Source organism: Plectropomus leopardus, chromosome 10 (assembly GCF_008729295.1).
Source record: "Plectropomus leopardus isolate mb chromosome 10, YSFRI_Pleo_2.0, whole genome shotgun sequence".
Classification (NCBI taxonomy): Eukaryota; Metazoa; Chordata; class Actinopteri; order Perciformes; family Serranidae; genus Plectropomus; species Plectropomus leopardus.
Genome location: NC_056472.1, coordinates 15,626,682 through 15,641,574, shown reverse-complemented (window position 1 = coordinate 15,641,574; position 14,893 = coordinate 15,626,682). Strand labels below are relative to the sequence as shown.

Sequence of the window (14,893 nt, the reverse complement as noted above, 5' to 3'; positions counted from 1 at the left end):
AACACATAAATAAAGGTGATATAGTGATACGTTTGAATATGTTCCTGGGTTATTAAAGAACCAATCTGTGGAATGACAAGACATGAATATATCCTCTCTACGTTTAGCCATGCACCCCACACAGATACAGCAATATTTTAGTGTTTTTTTAGTAACATAAGCAAGATTTCATAAACTGCTAACAGATGGGATACTTTTCTCAGTCTTTGCACTTCAAATTGGCCCCTTGATAAAAACAGAAATAATATTTGGAGAAGGATAAGTGTGTGTTTTTATATATTTACCTATGTGACAAAATGATTGTTGTCAAGACAGTTATCAACTGATAGTTTATCACAAAATCACTGGTTGCCGGTACAGTCAGACACAAATTGCCGGTCTGTTGGACTGGGTGGACAGTTATTCCCCTGATGCTGAGTTGTAGCACATTCAACAGCAAAACACCCTTAAGTGTCTTCATTTCTGAAAGTGCTGAATCGTAGATGTGCTAAGTACGGGGCACAAGTGAAGGTCAGCATCAGGACCACCTGTTACGGCTCAGCAGCTGACTTGAGTAAATTACACACGCTGGGGTCTTTAATCATGCTTCATCATAAAACGTGCCCAATCAGTAGGGAGCGCAGGAGGAGAAGTAGGTATATAGATTCAGAGGAGGTGAGGAGTGCATTTTGCTCTTGCACTGGAAGGCTGTGGAACCGGTACACCAGTCTGAAACACAACAATGCCTTCTACCATGATCCTTCTGGGCGTCTTGATTGGCTTGCTCGCCCAGGCGTACACTCTACCTCTTAAGGTCAGTACTAAGAGAAAATATTTCATAGTAGAAATCCCTGTTCGTCTATGTATTATAATGCATCTTTGTATTACAGAATTCTACTGGGGTGCATGAGGGGAAAGTGAGGTTGAAAAGGAAATACTCAGGTGGGAAAAAGTCACATTAACATCATCATGAATGTAAAAAAATAGATATTTTGGAAAATAGAGGAAGACTATAAGATATGTCTTTGTTTTTGTGTTCAGATGAAATTACAGACCGTGATGAAATGAATGCAATGGATCAAATCCTGGCAGTCAACAGCAGTAAGTTCCCTTTCAGTTATATTAACCTTTGGTGACTGAAACTGTTTTTCTAAACCCTGAACACGGGATGGGCAATATATTGATATATTATGTTGATATTTTGATATGAGACTGTATCATTTTGGATATCGTCGTATCATAAGTGTTGTCTTTTCCTGGTTGTGAAGGCTGCATTACAGAAAAGCAATGCAATTTTCTCAATTTAAAAGACCCACTTAGTCATGATATCCACATTACTGATGATTATTTACCAAAAATTACATTGTGTTTATATTTTGTGAAAGCATCAATAGTCATTCTACCTCACTGAGTGCACTTACAAATTGTTTATTTATATATGTTGCTTATATATGTTGTTGTTGTGTCTATTATGCTGTTTTTGAAGAATCTATGACATATATGAAATTGCTCAAACGTTATCTCATTGTTTTCCTGTAGCAATAAAATATTGAATTGAACTGATGAAATATTGATAATAATTAATTGTTATTATTATTAATTATTATTATTATTATTATTATTATTATTATTATTATAGATAGATAACTTTATATAGCCCTGATTTCAGAAAACATAAAACAACAGAAGTACACGAAAGTTACAATATTAAACAATAGAAGAATCCAAAGGTTACAATATGTAAAGACAAGGACATTGGCATTGAGGACATCATCAAATTCACAGAAAACGTACATTCACACTGGTCTAAGTCAGTCACTTGGTCAAAAAAATTGTGATATGTGATTTTCTTTACATGGCTCAGTCCCACCCTGTGTTAATTAAATGTTTTGTTGTTTATTTTTTCTCACCAGGGTTACGAGCCCCCAGAGGACTGTTATTCAGAGAGAGGGGAGATATTGCCAGCTCATATATACGGAGTGCCATAACCTGCCCTGGCAATGCCTGTCTGTGGCCTAAATCAGTTGACGGATTTGTTTATGTTCCCTTCATGCTCTCTCCACTCTATGGTATGAGTCCACATAATTTAAAGAGGTGTTGCAAAGGCATTGGGAGTACAAATCTTTCTGGTTAATTCATTTTTTTTTTTTTTTGTGTGTGTGTGTGTGTGTGTGTGTGTGTGTGTGTGTGTGTGTGTGTGTTGTAGACGACATGGACCGAATCACCATAGAAACTGGGATGCAAGACATTTCCTCTGGATCATGTATTAAATTTGTCCCACGCACCCATGAAGTGAGCTTCCTGGATATTCAGCCTAGATATGGGTGAGTGTGACTGCTACATGTGGCTTTTACACATCTTGAAATTTAGGATATTTATGTGGAGATTTTGTATTGACATTATGACATTTGTCAATTCTTAAGCTGCTGGTCGTTCCTGGGGCAGACTGGAGGAAGCCAGACCCTGTCACTGCAGACTCCTGGCTGCATGTGGTCAGGAGTGGCTGCCCATGAGTTCATGCACGCCCTTGGCTTTGTGCACGAGCAGTCGCGCTCAGACCGAGACCACTACGTGTCAATTGTGTGGAAAAACATCATGCCAGGTTTGGATGAACGATGACCTCCCAACATTATGTCGCTGCATTCAGATAGTGTGCTCTTGAATTCCTTTTCTCACAAAGTTTTCTGTCCTTTTTATTCATGCTTTGGCAGACCATATTCATAACTTCAGGAAACAGGTGACAAACAACCTCAACAGTCCATATGACTACAACTCTGTTATGCATTATGGAAGGTGAGCTGTTTTTTGAGGATACATAATTACTGGTTTTGCATGTTTTCTTGGGCGTCACAACACCATATACTTTATGTGTCTGTCATCCAGATATGCGTTCTCTGAAGACGGTGGACCAACAATAATCCCCAAACCAGATCCTTACATTCCCATTGGCCAGCGAGATGGACCCAGTAATCTAGATCTTCATAAAATAAACGTTCTATATAACTGTGGTACGTGAATTTACGCATATACTCACTGAAAAAAACTTTCTTTTATTCAAAATGATTGATTGCAATTTCTCTCTACTTCCCACTACAGGTGCCAATGAGTAACTGGATCCAAATATTCTGTCATCCTCTGTTGTCAGATGTGGAAGGTGGTTTATTGAAACTACTTGTGTGTTCAGTAGATTTTATGGGCAACTTTAGTTTATGGGCAATTTTCTATGTTAGTATTTTTGATTTATTCTCACAAATTTTAATCTGTACTTTTAGAGTATCTTACTGGTTCCTGAGAACAATATACTAATCTAGGGAAAAAAATAAAATAAAATAAACGGGCAAGTAAGAATTAAAAGCTGCTTTTCTGCTGCTAATATCAGCGCTGTGACAGTTTTTAAGTGCCTGCTGCTGCCAATTAGACCACTGCGTCCAATATCTGAATTAGGTTTTTTTTTCCATATCCTGCCTCCTTCTCAGCTTCTTGCTCACTTTAAATAAAAAAAATGCAACAGTAGTGGAGTAATAGTCATCTTTTGTCACACACCTGTCTTGCAGAGGTTTTGCATTGTGGTCCATGGACTTTCGGATATTGCTTTCAGGTGGAAAGAAATACAGTATTACTAAATGTCAGTCTGACAGGATAATCCTTTTTCTGTTCAGATCTGGGCAAGAATGACTTATCCCTTTATGTGCATTTACCCATGTGGAATGAATTCGGGTTTTACTGGAAGAAAAAAAAAATCAATTATTTTTTTACCTTACTCTTCCAGTGCACTAAACCCTTAGTGTCAGGAGATTTAAATCAGAAGAATTTAATCAAACAAAAGCAAAGTTTATTTGCGCCGCTGGTTTTTGAGGTGCTTTCCTGCCACCTACTTTCAGTAGCTATGAGGGCTCTCACATTAGAATTAACAGCCTCTCCTTTTCAACAGGGTACCAGCTATCATTTTTTGGTCATCACTGCCTAAAAAGAGCTGCAGTGGGAGAGGAAAAAGAGGAGAGGCAAAGAAATATAGTAAATAGGTGAGGGGGTAGATAGCAAGAACAGACAGCACTCTGGTATGGTGTTAATGGCATGCATTCCTAGTGTCAGCAATGTGTGAAAAATCTTTATCTTACAAAACATGGTCATATCAGTTCCCCTGTGAAAGAATAAAATTGCGAAACAGTGACCGACAGAAAGCCTGCATCTTATAAAAAAACATTATTTGTTCTTATTATAAGTATTATTCAATGATTTTATGAAGAAAAAAACAAATAAAAATTTTAGTTTTAAAAATTTTAAAAATGGTTGTACTTTGTATTTACTTTTAAATACCCACCAAGCCCCAAATCCTGGTGGCAGGCATATAAAAGGCATAAAAGGCATGTTTTATTGAAGAATCACCAATATTAAAACATTTTATCATAACCAGAAACTGTAATAACAGATATTCTTATCTGATTTTTGCATTTCAATGGCCCTGAGTCCATCATGCGCGATGCAGGTTTTAAAAATCATTTAATTCTACAAGTCTCATTTAAAATTTGACAAAAAATAAAACATTTGCATTAACCAGAATGTATAAAAAAATAAATAAATTTAAAAGAAAAAAAACATAAATAATCCTGCACTCCTGTATGCACAACCATGACGCAAAAACAAATTATTTTTTCAATTCCAAGAATTCATAATTAACTTTAACTTAAAAACATTTAAGGATACATTTTTAAAATCGAATAATGTTCGCTGTGCCAAGTTACTGATACTGCTATTGTTGTGAACAGCTTTGTAATGTTTGCTCATTTCATTGGCTGACATTTAATAATAATAATAATAATAATAAATAATAATAACTAAAACTTTGGGGGGGTTATTTATAGTGGACGAAGGGTCATACATTTTCCCTCAGTCAATCATAGATGCTTACTTAAAGATATATGTAGCTTTGGGGAGGGTCAAGGTTTTGTTTTGGGGTTTTTTTTTTTAAAAAAAAAGGAGTCACGGGCCACGCCCCTCCTCTGATAAATGAAGTACAGTCCCTTAGGTTCTCTGTGACAGTCAAAGTTGTTGTTTCCATCTGGCCAAATAAGCCAGGCATTTCATGTTGACGATGTTGTAGACAGATGCTTTTCCTCAAGGCAAAAGATTTAGTTTCAAAACTTAGCACTATCAAAACCTCCTCCTGATAATAGTTTTCTGCGTTGTGTTTCTCAGCAGTTGGCTACTTACTATGTTATTAGGTTTTACAAATTCGGACAGAAAATATAGACTTTAGTAATACTTAAAACTGGCCAATTCGTTAAAGGAAGTTATAAGAGTGCAGCCTATTACGGAAGAATGTGCCCGCCTCATGGCATCTGTCTCGTGCATGCTGCGTGGGGGGAGGGGATTTAAAATCGCTGCAGCAATGCGCGCGCACACACACACTGGCTTTCACACACGCACGCACCGTTGACTGTAGCTACCAAGTTAACACCGCGGCGTAAAATTTGTCGTTGTATTATAATCAGAGGCACTAAAAATGAGCGATAACGGCAAAGGTTACGGCGACCGGGTACGTATGAAGTCTTTGAAAGCTTTATAATGTTTTAATGGTTTTATTGGAGCTTACGTTGACGTATAAATGTTTCGGTTGTGGGGAACGGAAATGGTAACGTCTGCACAATGTGTTGGCTAACGGTAACTAGCAAGCTCAACCGTCGTGGTCGAAATTCAGAACCGGATTATTTTTTCAGATAATTTTGCAAAACAAATCACGCCCATTTTAATTTCGGGTTTCTAATTTTAACACTTAGTTGGCATAAATAAGCTTCCGGGCGATGCAACGTTGCAGTATGTAATGGCGTCCGTTAGCTAAACTAGCTAGCTGGCTAATGCTAGTTGATCAATGTTAGCTAGGCCACATACTGCAATGTTGATGCAAATTTAAGCCAACCAACGAATAAATAACACATCCGTGTGATCAAACTGAGGGTTTATTAGTTTATTGTCTAAGAATAATTAATTGGGAATATAAATTTAGGTAACACTTTGTGTGCAAATGGCGATTGAAGCAGCTAGACGAGTTGTATGTAACGTTAACGTTAGCCAATTCAACAGACTGCCTGTGTGCAGAAAATACAAGAAATATCGTTTTATGATGACATAAGATTAACAGTTTCATAATTTTACCGAATAAGTTAGTTCAACACATTGCAGTACAGTGACTAGTGAACTGCATATTGGTGAGTGAAGATCATATTACGATTCAGTGACGTTAACCTACATTTGCTAACATTAAGTCGAAACTAATTGTGGTTTCCTATTTTGGGCGCGGCAACTTTGTGTCGATCGAGCGACATAATGGTGTGAATTAGGTTAACCAACATGTCTTCTTATTCATTTGCACAGACTTGAATATTCAGCCTCCCTGTTTCCCGTTGCAGTTGCATGCTACTTGTCTTACGTAACTCTCCTGATTTTATATTTTGATTTCACTTTATTGTTAGAAATTATTCTGAAATTTGTCTTGCATCCCAGGACTTTAGCTAATTCACGTAAATAATAAAACCCAAAAAACACAATCGTGTTCTTAATATCATAATAATATAATTATAATCGAGGCAAAGCCACAATGAGTGTGCTACAGCAAAAGCAGTTTGGCTTTCAAAATAAATTAGTCCTTCTACTCTAAAGCTTATAATGCAAGTCAGTGCAAATGAGTAGCAGAAGCATCTTGAGATCGTTTGCATTTTTTTTTTAAGTAAGGGCATTGTTAGCTATGTTTCACATTCAGTGTGTTTACATACACTCTTATGCCTTAGAGGCCACTTTATAGAAATGATGACAAATAGGATCCATTTCAGATGGAACACCACTAATTTACTGTAGAGATTTAAAGGTAAAAATGAAAAGCAATTATAGCTCATACTATTCTGAACGATCTTGTGAATGTGCATGTACAGGACAGCATTGTTTGTTCTGTCGTTCTTAGGCTGTGTCTTACATCCCTCAAAGTGTCAAGATAAAACCAATATGCTTCATGGACCTCTAAATGAAAGTGGCTGATATGGCATAACAGTGAATGTATAACCACTGAAAGTGAACAAAAAAGATTAAAACAACATAAAGATTTGTATAATGTGGTCTTAAACATCCCCATGCATGTCATGAGATTATAATAACACATTAAAAGTTGAATGAGGGTGCAGTTTTAATTGCAGTCATATATTCTTCATCCTTTTCTTTTTCATAAAGGTTAAGGTTGGACGAAGAAAATGCGGAAGAAGTCCACTTTATTTTCAATAATATGAAGCTCAGATGTGTGAAGCTGAATTGTTGAATGCATGCTAAAACATGAGGAGGGAAGAAGTTTGGGCAGTGTGTGAGATGGGGGAAGTAAGAAGAAGTAAAACAATTGAAGAAAGAAGAATAATGTGAAGTAATGAAGAATAATATGAAGTAATGAAGAATAATGTGAAGTAATGAAGTTACAGAAATGAAGTTAAGGAAGTAATCTGGATAAGGCCACCGCGCTAAGTAATTTTCTGGTCTGTTTTGTCAAATGCGTGCATGTTCTTTTTATTAAATACAACAGTTTAAATCATTACTATTTGTATACAACTGACAAATTTGTTTTTTTTTTCCATCATGTTGAAAATTTAATAATGATTAATGTAATCTTACTGCTATATTATCCATGCCTACAAAAATAGCATTAACCTGCATTCCTAATCCACAATCCCAAATTCTGTTCTTTTCTGTACTTTTCACAGGATAGTCTTAATTACTACATATAATTGTTTAGACAACTTTTTCAGTTTCTCCTCTTACTGGTGCTGATAAGAGTTGTGTTGGTGTGTGTGGTTCGTTCAGGAGTCTCGCTCCCGATCCAGGAGTGTGAGTCCACGGGGCTCTGGGAAGTCAGCGAGCCGCTCCCCAGCTCGGTCGCCTGCCCGCTCAAAAGAAGGCTCCCGCCACTCCCGCTCTAAGTCTCGGTCTCGATCCAGGTCAAAATCTGGGTGAGTGACAGTTTTTTTTACAAAACCTTTCCCTTGTTAGTTGACAGATTGGATATGTAGATGCTTTTCTGTGAGAAAATTGGAAATTAGCACCAGCCACCAGCCAAATGCTGGTAAAATATGCAAGTAGCTCACCAGCCAAAAAAACAAAAAAAAAAAAACCAATTCCGATCTTTTGAATGGCCGCTAGAGTTTGGAATCACCAACCACAGTGGCAGGTCGACCAAAAAAAGTTAATTTCCAACCCTGGTTTCTGTATTTCAAAGAGTGAAAAAATGCTGAGCCAACATGAATATTTAAGTGTTTTTGTCTGTACAGGTCCCACTCCCACCGTGGCTCACGGAGACACTATAGCCGATCTCGCTCCCGCTCAAGGTCCTACCGTCGCCGATCTCATAGTAGGTCATACAGTGGAGAGCGCCGGCGCAGGAGCCATAGCCGCTCACCGATGTCCAATCGCCGTAGGCACATTGGCAACCGTGTAAGTACTCAGTGGCCCTTTTGGATACAAGATGCTTGTCATATTTTAAAAGAGGAATCAGCTTTGCTTGTGTACTACCTGCACGATTTACAAATATATTCACCCTAAATCCCAATATATACTAATTCAGGTATAATTATAAAGAAACTGAGCTGCAAAGAGAACACCTTTCTGTTTTGAGTATCTTCAGAGCATTAATATTTTAAAAATTACAGGCCAATCCAGACCCCAACGGTTGCGTGGGAGTATTTGGCCTGAGCTTGTACACCACAGAGAGGGATCTGAGGGAGGTCTTCTCCAAGTACGGCCCCCTGGCAGATGTCTCTATTGTGTATGACCAGCAGTCGAGGCGCTCCAGGGGCTTTGCTTTCGTCTACTTTGAGAACACCGATGACGCTAAAGAGGTAAAAGAACATGCGTTGGCAAAGGCTCCTGTCAAACCTGTTCCTGGAATGTTTTAGGAGCCTAAAAAGGTCATTCATTATGATGTTAATTGTCAGGCAAAAGAACGAGCCAATGGCATGGAGCTGGATGGTCGTAGGATCAGGGTGGACTTCTCCATCACCAAAAGACCTCACACTCCAACTCCTGGAATCTACATGGGCCGGCCCACATAGTAAGTCATCTGAAATGGGTGTTTGTGTGGATTTATTAGATTTAATTCTGATCTATCAAAGATGAATACTAGAGGGCTTTTTCTAGGAAAATGTGGTAAAAATGCTTTTGCCAGTTAGGAATTACCATGAATGCCACTTATTTGAACCCCTCATTTTTGCTTAAGTTTGACTATGTTTTTCAATCTTCTGAGAACACGGACATCAAGATCATCCAGTTTGACCCAGAAGCTGCGGCTAAGTGCCACACAACTGTACTCTAGTCACCAGCATTATTATCATATGTATTTTTTGGCCATATCCATCAAAAGTGAATCAGTTTAGCTATGGTTACTTTAATTTGCTTCCATTAAAAGTGACATATTGAGCTGACTTAGAATTAAGCTCTGTAATTATAGAAGTGTGAGTAATCCCTTTCCCCAGAATTTGTCTCATAAATGAATAAACATGAAGTGAAAAGTAAACACAGGATAGAGCACCAGTAACACCAGGTGTATTGTTTGTTTGTTGAAACTTCGCTAGTCGCAGAGCTCAGTGGGTCACAAATAACACAGATTGGGTCAGACAGAGGAGCATTTTAATAGAATTTATTTTAATAATGCAATTTTGGCTGGAAATGACGTCTACTCATACAATGTTATTACACGACTGACTGTAGGGGATGTTCCTTCCTGTTCAAAGCAAAAAGTCCTCTTCAGACCTCAGCAAGGAAAGATTCTGTTTTCAATAAAATGGAAAATGTAATTTGGGATTTTTGCAAAATAATCGAATTCTATATTTTTTAGACCTGTTAAAGTGGGGCTTGTAGAGTGTTTCATGGTGTGACAGCTTCTGTACCATTAACTGCAGACTTGAAAAATAAATTTCAAGTGTCTGTAACATGAAAAGAACTTGAACATAAACGGCACCATACAAATTGTGAAATAAAATAAAGCATAGCCTGAAATTGTTTTGGTTAATCTGTAACAAAAGTCTCATCTTTGTCCTGTTTCCTGTGTAGCGGTGGAGGGGGTGGTCCAAGTGGTCCTCGCCGCAGTTCACGCGACTATGACCGTGGATATGACCGCGGCTACGACCGTGGATACGACCGAGGTGGTTATGATCGCTATGACGACAGGGACCACTACAGATCATACAGGTGACTATCATCATCATAAAGGGAATTAGATTCCGAACTTGTAGTATTTTTATAAATTATACCCTCGGTACTTAAAAAAATGGATTAAAAAATAGCTAATTTTCCTTGTTTCAGAAGGCGATCTCCATCCCCATACTACAGAGGGGCTTACAGGTCTCGGTCCAGATCGCGGTCTTATTCTCCCCGTGAGTCCTGTTCATAAATGATCCACCCTTTTTTCAGGGCCTGTAACAGGTTTGAATGTGTCTAATGACTGTTTTGTTTCACAGGTCGCTACTGAGCGTCGCTGTCGAGCCCCTCCTCCTCCCACACAGGGACAGGAAATGTTTCTGAGTGGAATGGTTGATTTCAGAGTTCTTTCTTAAGGTGATCATCACACTTGTGTTTGCTGTCGTACATGACCAGTATATGTATACTGAGATCAGTTTTGAAGCAGTGTCATTTGACGTTACTCAAGCTGTCCCCTCATGTTTTTAATTTTAAATGTATTGGCACATCTGCCGTGAAAAATATGTTAATGTTTTTATTAATGTATTTTTTGTATACAAATTGAGTGAAAGTCCATCTTTGAACAGATTAAACCGAAAATGATTTTTTTTTTTCACTTTGACTCATGTCCTTCCTTACAGCACTACATATACTTTAATTTCCTGCTGCAAGGCTGTCATAATAGACAAGGATGTTGTAATGCTTCATCTTATCAGATTGCTATTTGCTGATTTCTACAGAATTTATCTCAATTTTGACAATAAAAACTGTAAGTGCGCGTCTTTGCTACAGCTTTTCTGGAGAGCCACCATTAAACTATATATTCATACCAATAAATTGATGATGGCATGAGCTCATATATCTGGTCTAAAATGTTTTCCTATTATAATTATAGAAACAGTCAAAATATATCCAAGCTACCAATTAAAGCTCATAAATTTATACTTATGAAATAAGCTAGAAACAACCTCATCACTTGAAAATGTTGTGAGATAACATTAATTGATTTTTCCAATTGATATAAATGCATTATTTAAATTAATGAATACAGTGAAAGGGAGCGGTAAAGTTCCAGTTTATGTAATAACTCCTGGAGAAAATATATTAAATAAAAATAAACATCCATTAAGCCTGCTTCCAGACCTTTAAATATTTGCCTACATCTCAGATTTTTTCTTTTTTTTATGTGAAACATTATGGAAACTGATTATCAGGCTAATATTCCTAACCAGGGAATCTTTTTAACGCTAGTCTGTTGAAATAAGCAAGAGTTCCTCTGTATTTTTACTAAGTTGTATAAAGCATTGAATTTGTTCATCTAAAAGTAAGGCCTTTATTGGTATTAAAAGTCTTAAATTGGTTTCTCAAAACGCTTAAGTGTTATGAAATGGGAAGTAGGCTCTTATGATTTTTTTCCTGATGTCATGTTGTAAAACCTCAAGATATGTGACAACATCAAACAAAAACAACTCTGATGCTTCTCACGTTAACACAAGATCAGGATGGCTGAACCAACTGCAATTAGATTCTGTTCACAGCTGGATGTTCAGAGCAAAGGATTCGCTGTTAGTTGGCTACCATTGTATCCTGGACAATACGGGGAAGTGCAGATTCAACAAAAATTGGCTATTTAACCAAGATTTCGTGGTGTGACTGAAAACTATTCTAAGGCAATGCATACAAGGCTCTGTGTATTTTACGCAAAATGTTTTCCAAACTCAGCACAATGAAAATCAAGGCAGTGGTATCCCACATGCAGAGTGAGAAAGACAAAATTGCCAAAAAAACTTGTCAACACATGGCAGTTCTGTTCTGCCCTCGTCTTAGCCACGAGACAAAAAAGTCATATTTTTTTAGTTAGTATAAACATTTGGGCCACATTGTCCGTAACCCTAAGTAACTGATGTCAGTTCGGGGTTTGTTTTTTATTTTTTTTTTAAGTTTTCCTTTTTCTTTTTTTTCTTTTTTTTTACACAACTGTAAAATTGATCTCAAATCGAAGTCCAGGAGCAATTTAAAAAGTCTTCAATCTAATTGTCTTATTGTCTTAAGCTGTAAGAACCTTGATATATATATACACACACACACACACATATGGATGTCTTTCATATATATATATATTATATATGTACTGTGTGTGCGTGTGTGTTTGTGTTGAATGCTGATTCTGCACTCAGCAGTCAAATTTAAGAGGACCAATCCATAAGTTAAAGCAGCTATAGAGTTAATTTCACAAAGTACAATGTCTAAACTCTTGCATAAGTAGTGAAGCAACACCTGCCAAGTCCAACATCTACCCCTACTGGTCACACAGGAGTCCAAACTTCTTTACTTATCCATGACATAAAGTACAGTGTAATGCATGACTTGTTGGGGTCTCAGTGTATTGTGGTCTGTAGGTGTAATTTAAATGGTCTATTCACCCTAAATTTGTTTTTTATAATCTCACTTCTATCTCGTGAAGGAATAGGCAAATTGTGGCTCCAGAGCTCCTTATCCCATCTCTAGTGACTCCCTGTGACTTTGACAGAAAGATCATATGGAAATGAATAAGAGATTTGTTTATTTTTTGTAATTTAATTTACATTTATCATTGTAGTAGACCTTCAGAGATTTTCCCAGTTGTTAAAATGTGTAGCCTTTACACTAAGTTTTTTTTTTAAAGTTAAAAATGTTTTAACATTTTGTCTACTAAAATATCCATATGCATTTTCCTTTAAATTTTGTCGAGCTGCAGTAGCCTGTCGTGAGTAGCTGTGAAATTACAAATCCAGAAAAGTAAACGTCTCAAAGGAAAATAGAGAATTTAATAGTGTGTTGAAAGATTTGTTTGGTAAGTTAAGGTACCAAACGATCATAAAAAGACCTTTTAGTAATGTTGATGGGCTAATTTAGCTCTAGTAGTCTACATGTTAACTTTATTAGAGGGATTTAGTATTTCCCACAGCTCTAGACAGATTTTGTTTTTTTTTGCTCCTTTGATAGTAAAGGTTGCTGATCATTTTTGTTTTAAGTTGTCCACATTTTGAAATATCCATTCCACAGCATTGTTTTGTAGTTTGAGTGAACCATCGCTTTAAATAAATGTGTAGCATTAGCTATTCAAAGGTATTAGGTATGCTGAATTAAAAATATTTTTGTGCTTATACATAAGATGTAGCTGAGCATTAACTGTCTTAACTTTTCTCTTTCTATTATTTCTTTCTATTTTATGTTTTGGATGTGAATTTCTTCCTGAAGTACAGGCAAGAAAAGAAATCTTAACAAAAAAAGGAAACAGCCATTTAAACTGCCAGTTCCTCAAAACTGTACTGTGTGCAATAAATAGCTACTTTATACTGTTTTTATTGCACAACATAACTGAAGAAGGGACCTTTGAGACAGTCTAGATATTAATAGGAATGTGTAAACTGTTATTGTACCATGTTAACCCCACAGATCAGAAACGTGTACGGAGGTTGTCCATTTTAGTCCTAGTTTGTTATTTTTGTGTTGTTTTAATGGTTCTTCTATCCAATGCCATACCCTCATTTTTTCACAGTTTTTAAAGATGCCATTTTTATCTATGGTTATACTGATGTGTATTTATTTTCTGTGTTGCAGTAATCAACATTGGTTGATAAGGATGGGAGTTTTTCTGTTAAGAAAGTAAAAAATGTATTAACAGTAAATGTGATGCAGAGGTATGACATAGAGAGGAAAGTGAAAAGGCACCAGTCACACAGCCGGCCACACCTTGGAAACTGCATCAGCCCATTTCTTTCCCTCCGCCACCACAAGTCTGCATGAGTGTGTGTGTTGTTTGTCTAGGTCAGCAGGTCGCTCTGTGTTCCTTAATGTCACATCCCTTTCACTTCTGGTTAAATTTCCTTACTGAGTGTAAATTATTTTTGGGTGGCCCCATGGTTTGACCTAATTGGGCATAACATAGTATCAAGAAATCCTGAGTGTGTGGTTAATTGTATATGCTTCATGTTTATTCATTTACAAAAGGGACGAAAAGGTAAAATCAGGGCTCCAGAGGTCCTTGAAAACTCATGGAATTTCACAATCACATTCTCCAGGCCTGGAAAAGTCATAGTATTAGTAAAAAGTCATTGAAAGCTGTGGAAAATTTGTGGAATTTAGGTGTGTGTAATGAAATTGCTAAAGTATTCTTCCCTGGATAACCTACCACGTCACGTAACATAATGACAAATTTATTCTCTGTTGATGTAATGTGGCTCTTAAATGTGTAGATGTGTGACATTTAGTGAACCATCATGTATATTTTTTTCTTCTTACAGTCAGTCGTTCCCTTTATGCATACCAGCTACATGACATTTTTTTTGAATAGGGTTTTAATCTGATGTTTATAAAACGCCCGACAAATGGGAAAAGGACAAAAAAAAAAGATGGGTACTGGAAAAGTCATGGAAACGTCTTTGAATTTGTAACTTCTCCAAGGCATTGGGTTTTTTATTAGATGCCTAAAATAAGGTCTGTGATTAACAGAAGCTAAGGAGACTTTCACGTTTTGTTCTGTGACATAAAATAATCAAAAGTTGCTGAATGAGACTACTGAACATCATCAAAGCAAACCATGGCAAACACAGCTTGTTGTGATGTTACATCATGTAATGTACTGTAGTTCATTTGTAGTCTGACATTAGCTTTTTACCTCTGGTGATGGCATTTAGCCTTAACAAAGAAATTAACAAACAAAATTTAA

At 36.9% G+C, this 14,893-nt stretch overlaps 2 protein-coding genes across 3 annotated transcripts; both read left to right on the top strand.

Moving 5' to 3' along the window:
* The first annotated feature begins 721 nt into the window (after positions 1–721).
* Positions 722–3,089, top strand: LOC121949132 (high choriolytic enzyme 1). The gene is made up of 9 exons (XM_042494744.1): positions 722–793; positions 870–921; positions 1,021–1,080; positions 1,893–2,048; positions 2,186–2,303; positions 2,403–2,581; positions 2,691–2,772; positions 2,863–2,987; positions 3,076–3,089. The coding sequence occupies exons 1-9, from the start codon at positions 722–724 to the stop codon at positions 3,087–3,089; spliced, it is 858 nt and encodes a 285-aa protein (XP_042350678.1).
* A 2,283-nt stretch (positions 3,090–5,372) lies between these two features.
* Positions 5,373–10,960, top strand: tra2b (transformer 2 beta homolog). 2 transcript variants are annotated; one of them, XM_042494899.1, is made up of 8 exons: positions 5,373–5,515; positions 7,816–7,961; positions 8,280–8,442; positions 8,658–8,846; positions 8,943–9,058; positions 10,057–10,194; positions 10,312–10,379; positions 10,464–10,960. In XM_042494899.1, the coding sequence occupies exons 1-8, from the start codon at positions 5,483–5,485 to the stop codon at positions 10,472–10,474; spliced, it is 864 nt and encodes a 287-aa protein (XP_042350833.1). In that variant the 5' UTR covers positions 5,373–5,482; the 3' UTR covers positions 10,475–10,960. The 2 variants fall into 2 exon arrangements, with proteins under 2 accessions (XP_042350833.1, XP_042350832.1); XM_042494898.1 differs by having other exon boundaries at positions 5,374–5,515; positions 10,309–10,379.
* The last annotated feature ends 3,933 nt before the right edge of the window (positions 10,961–14,893 follow it).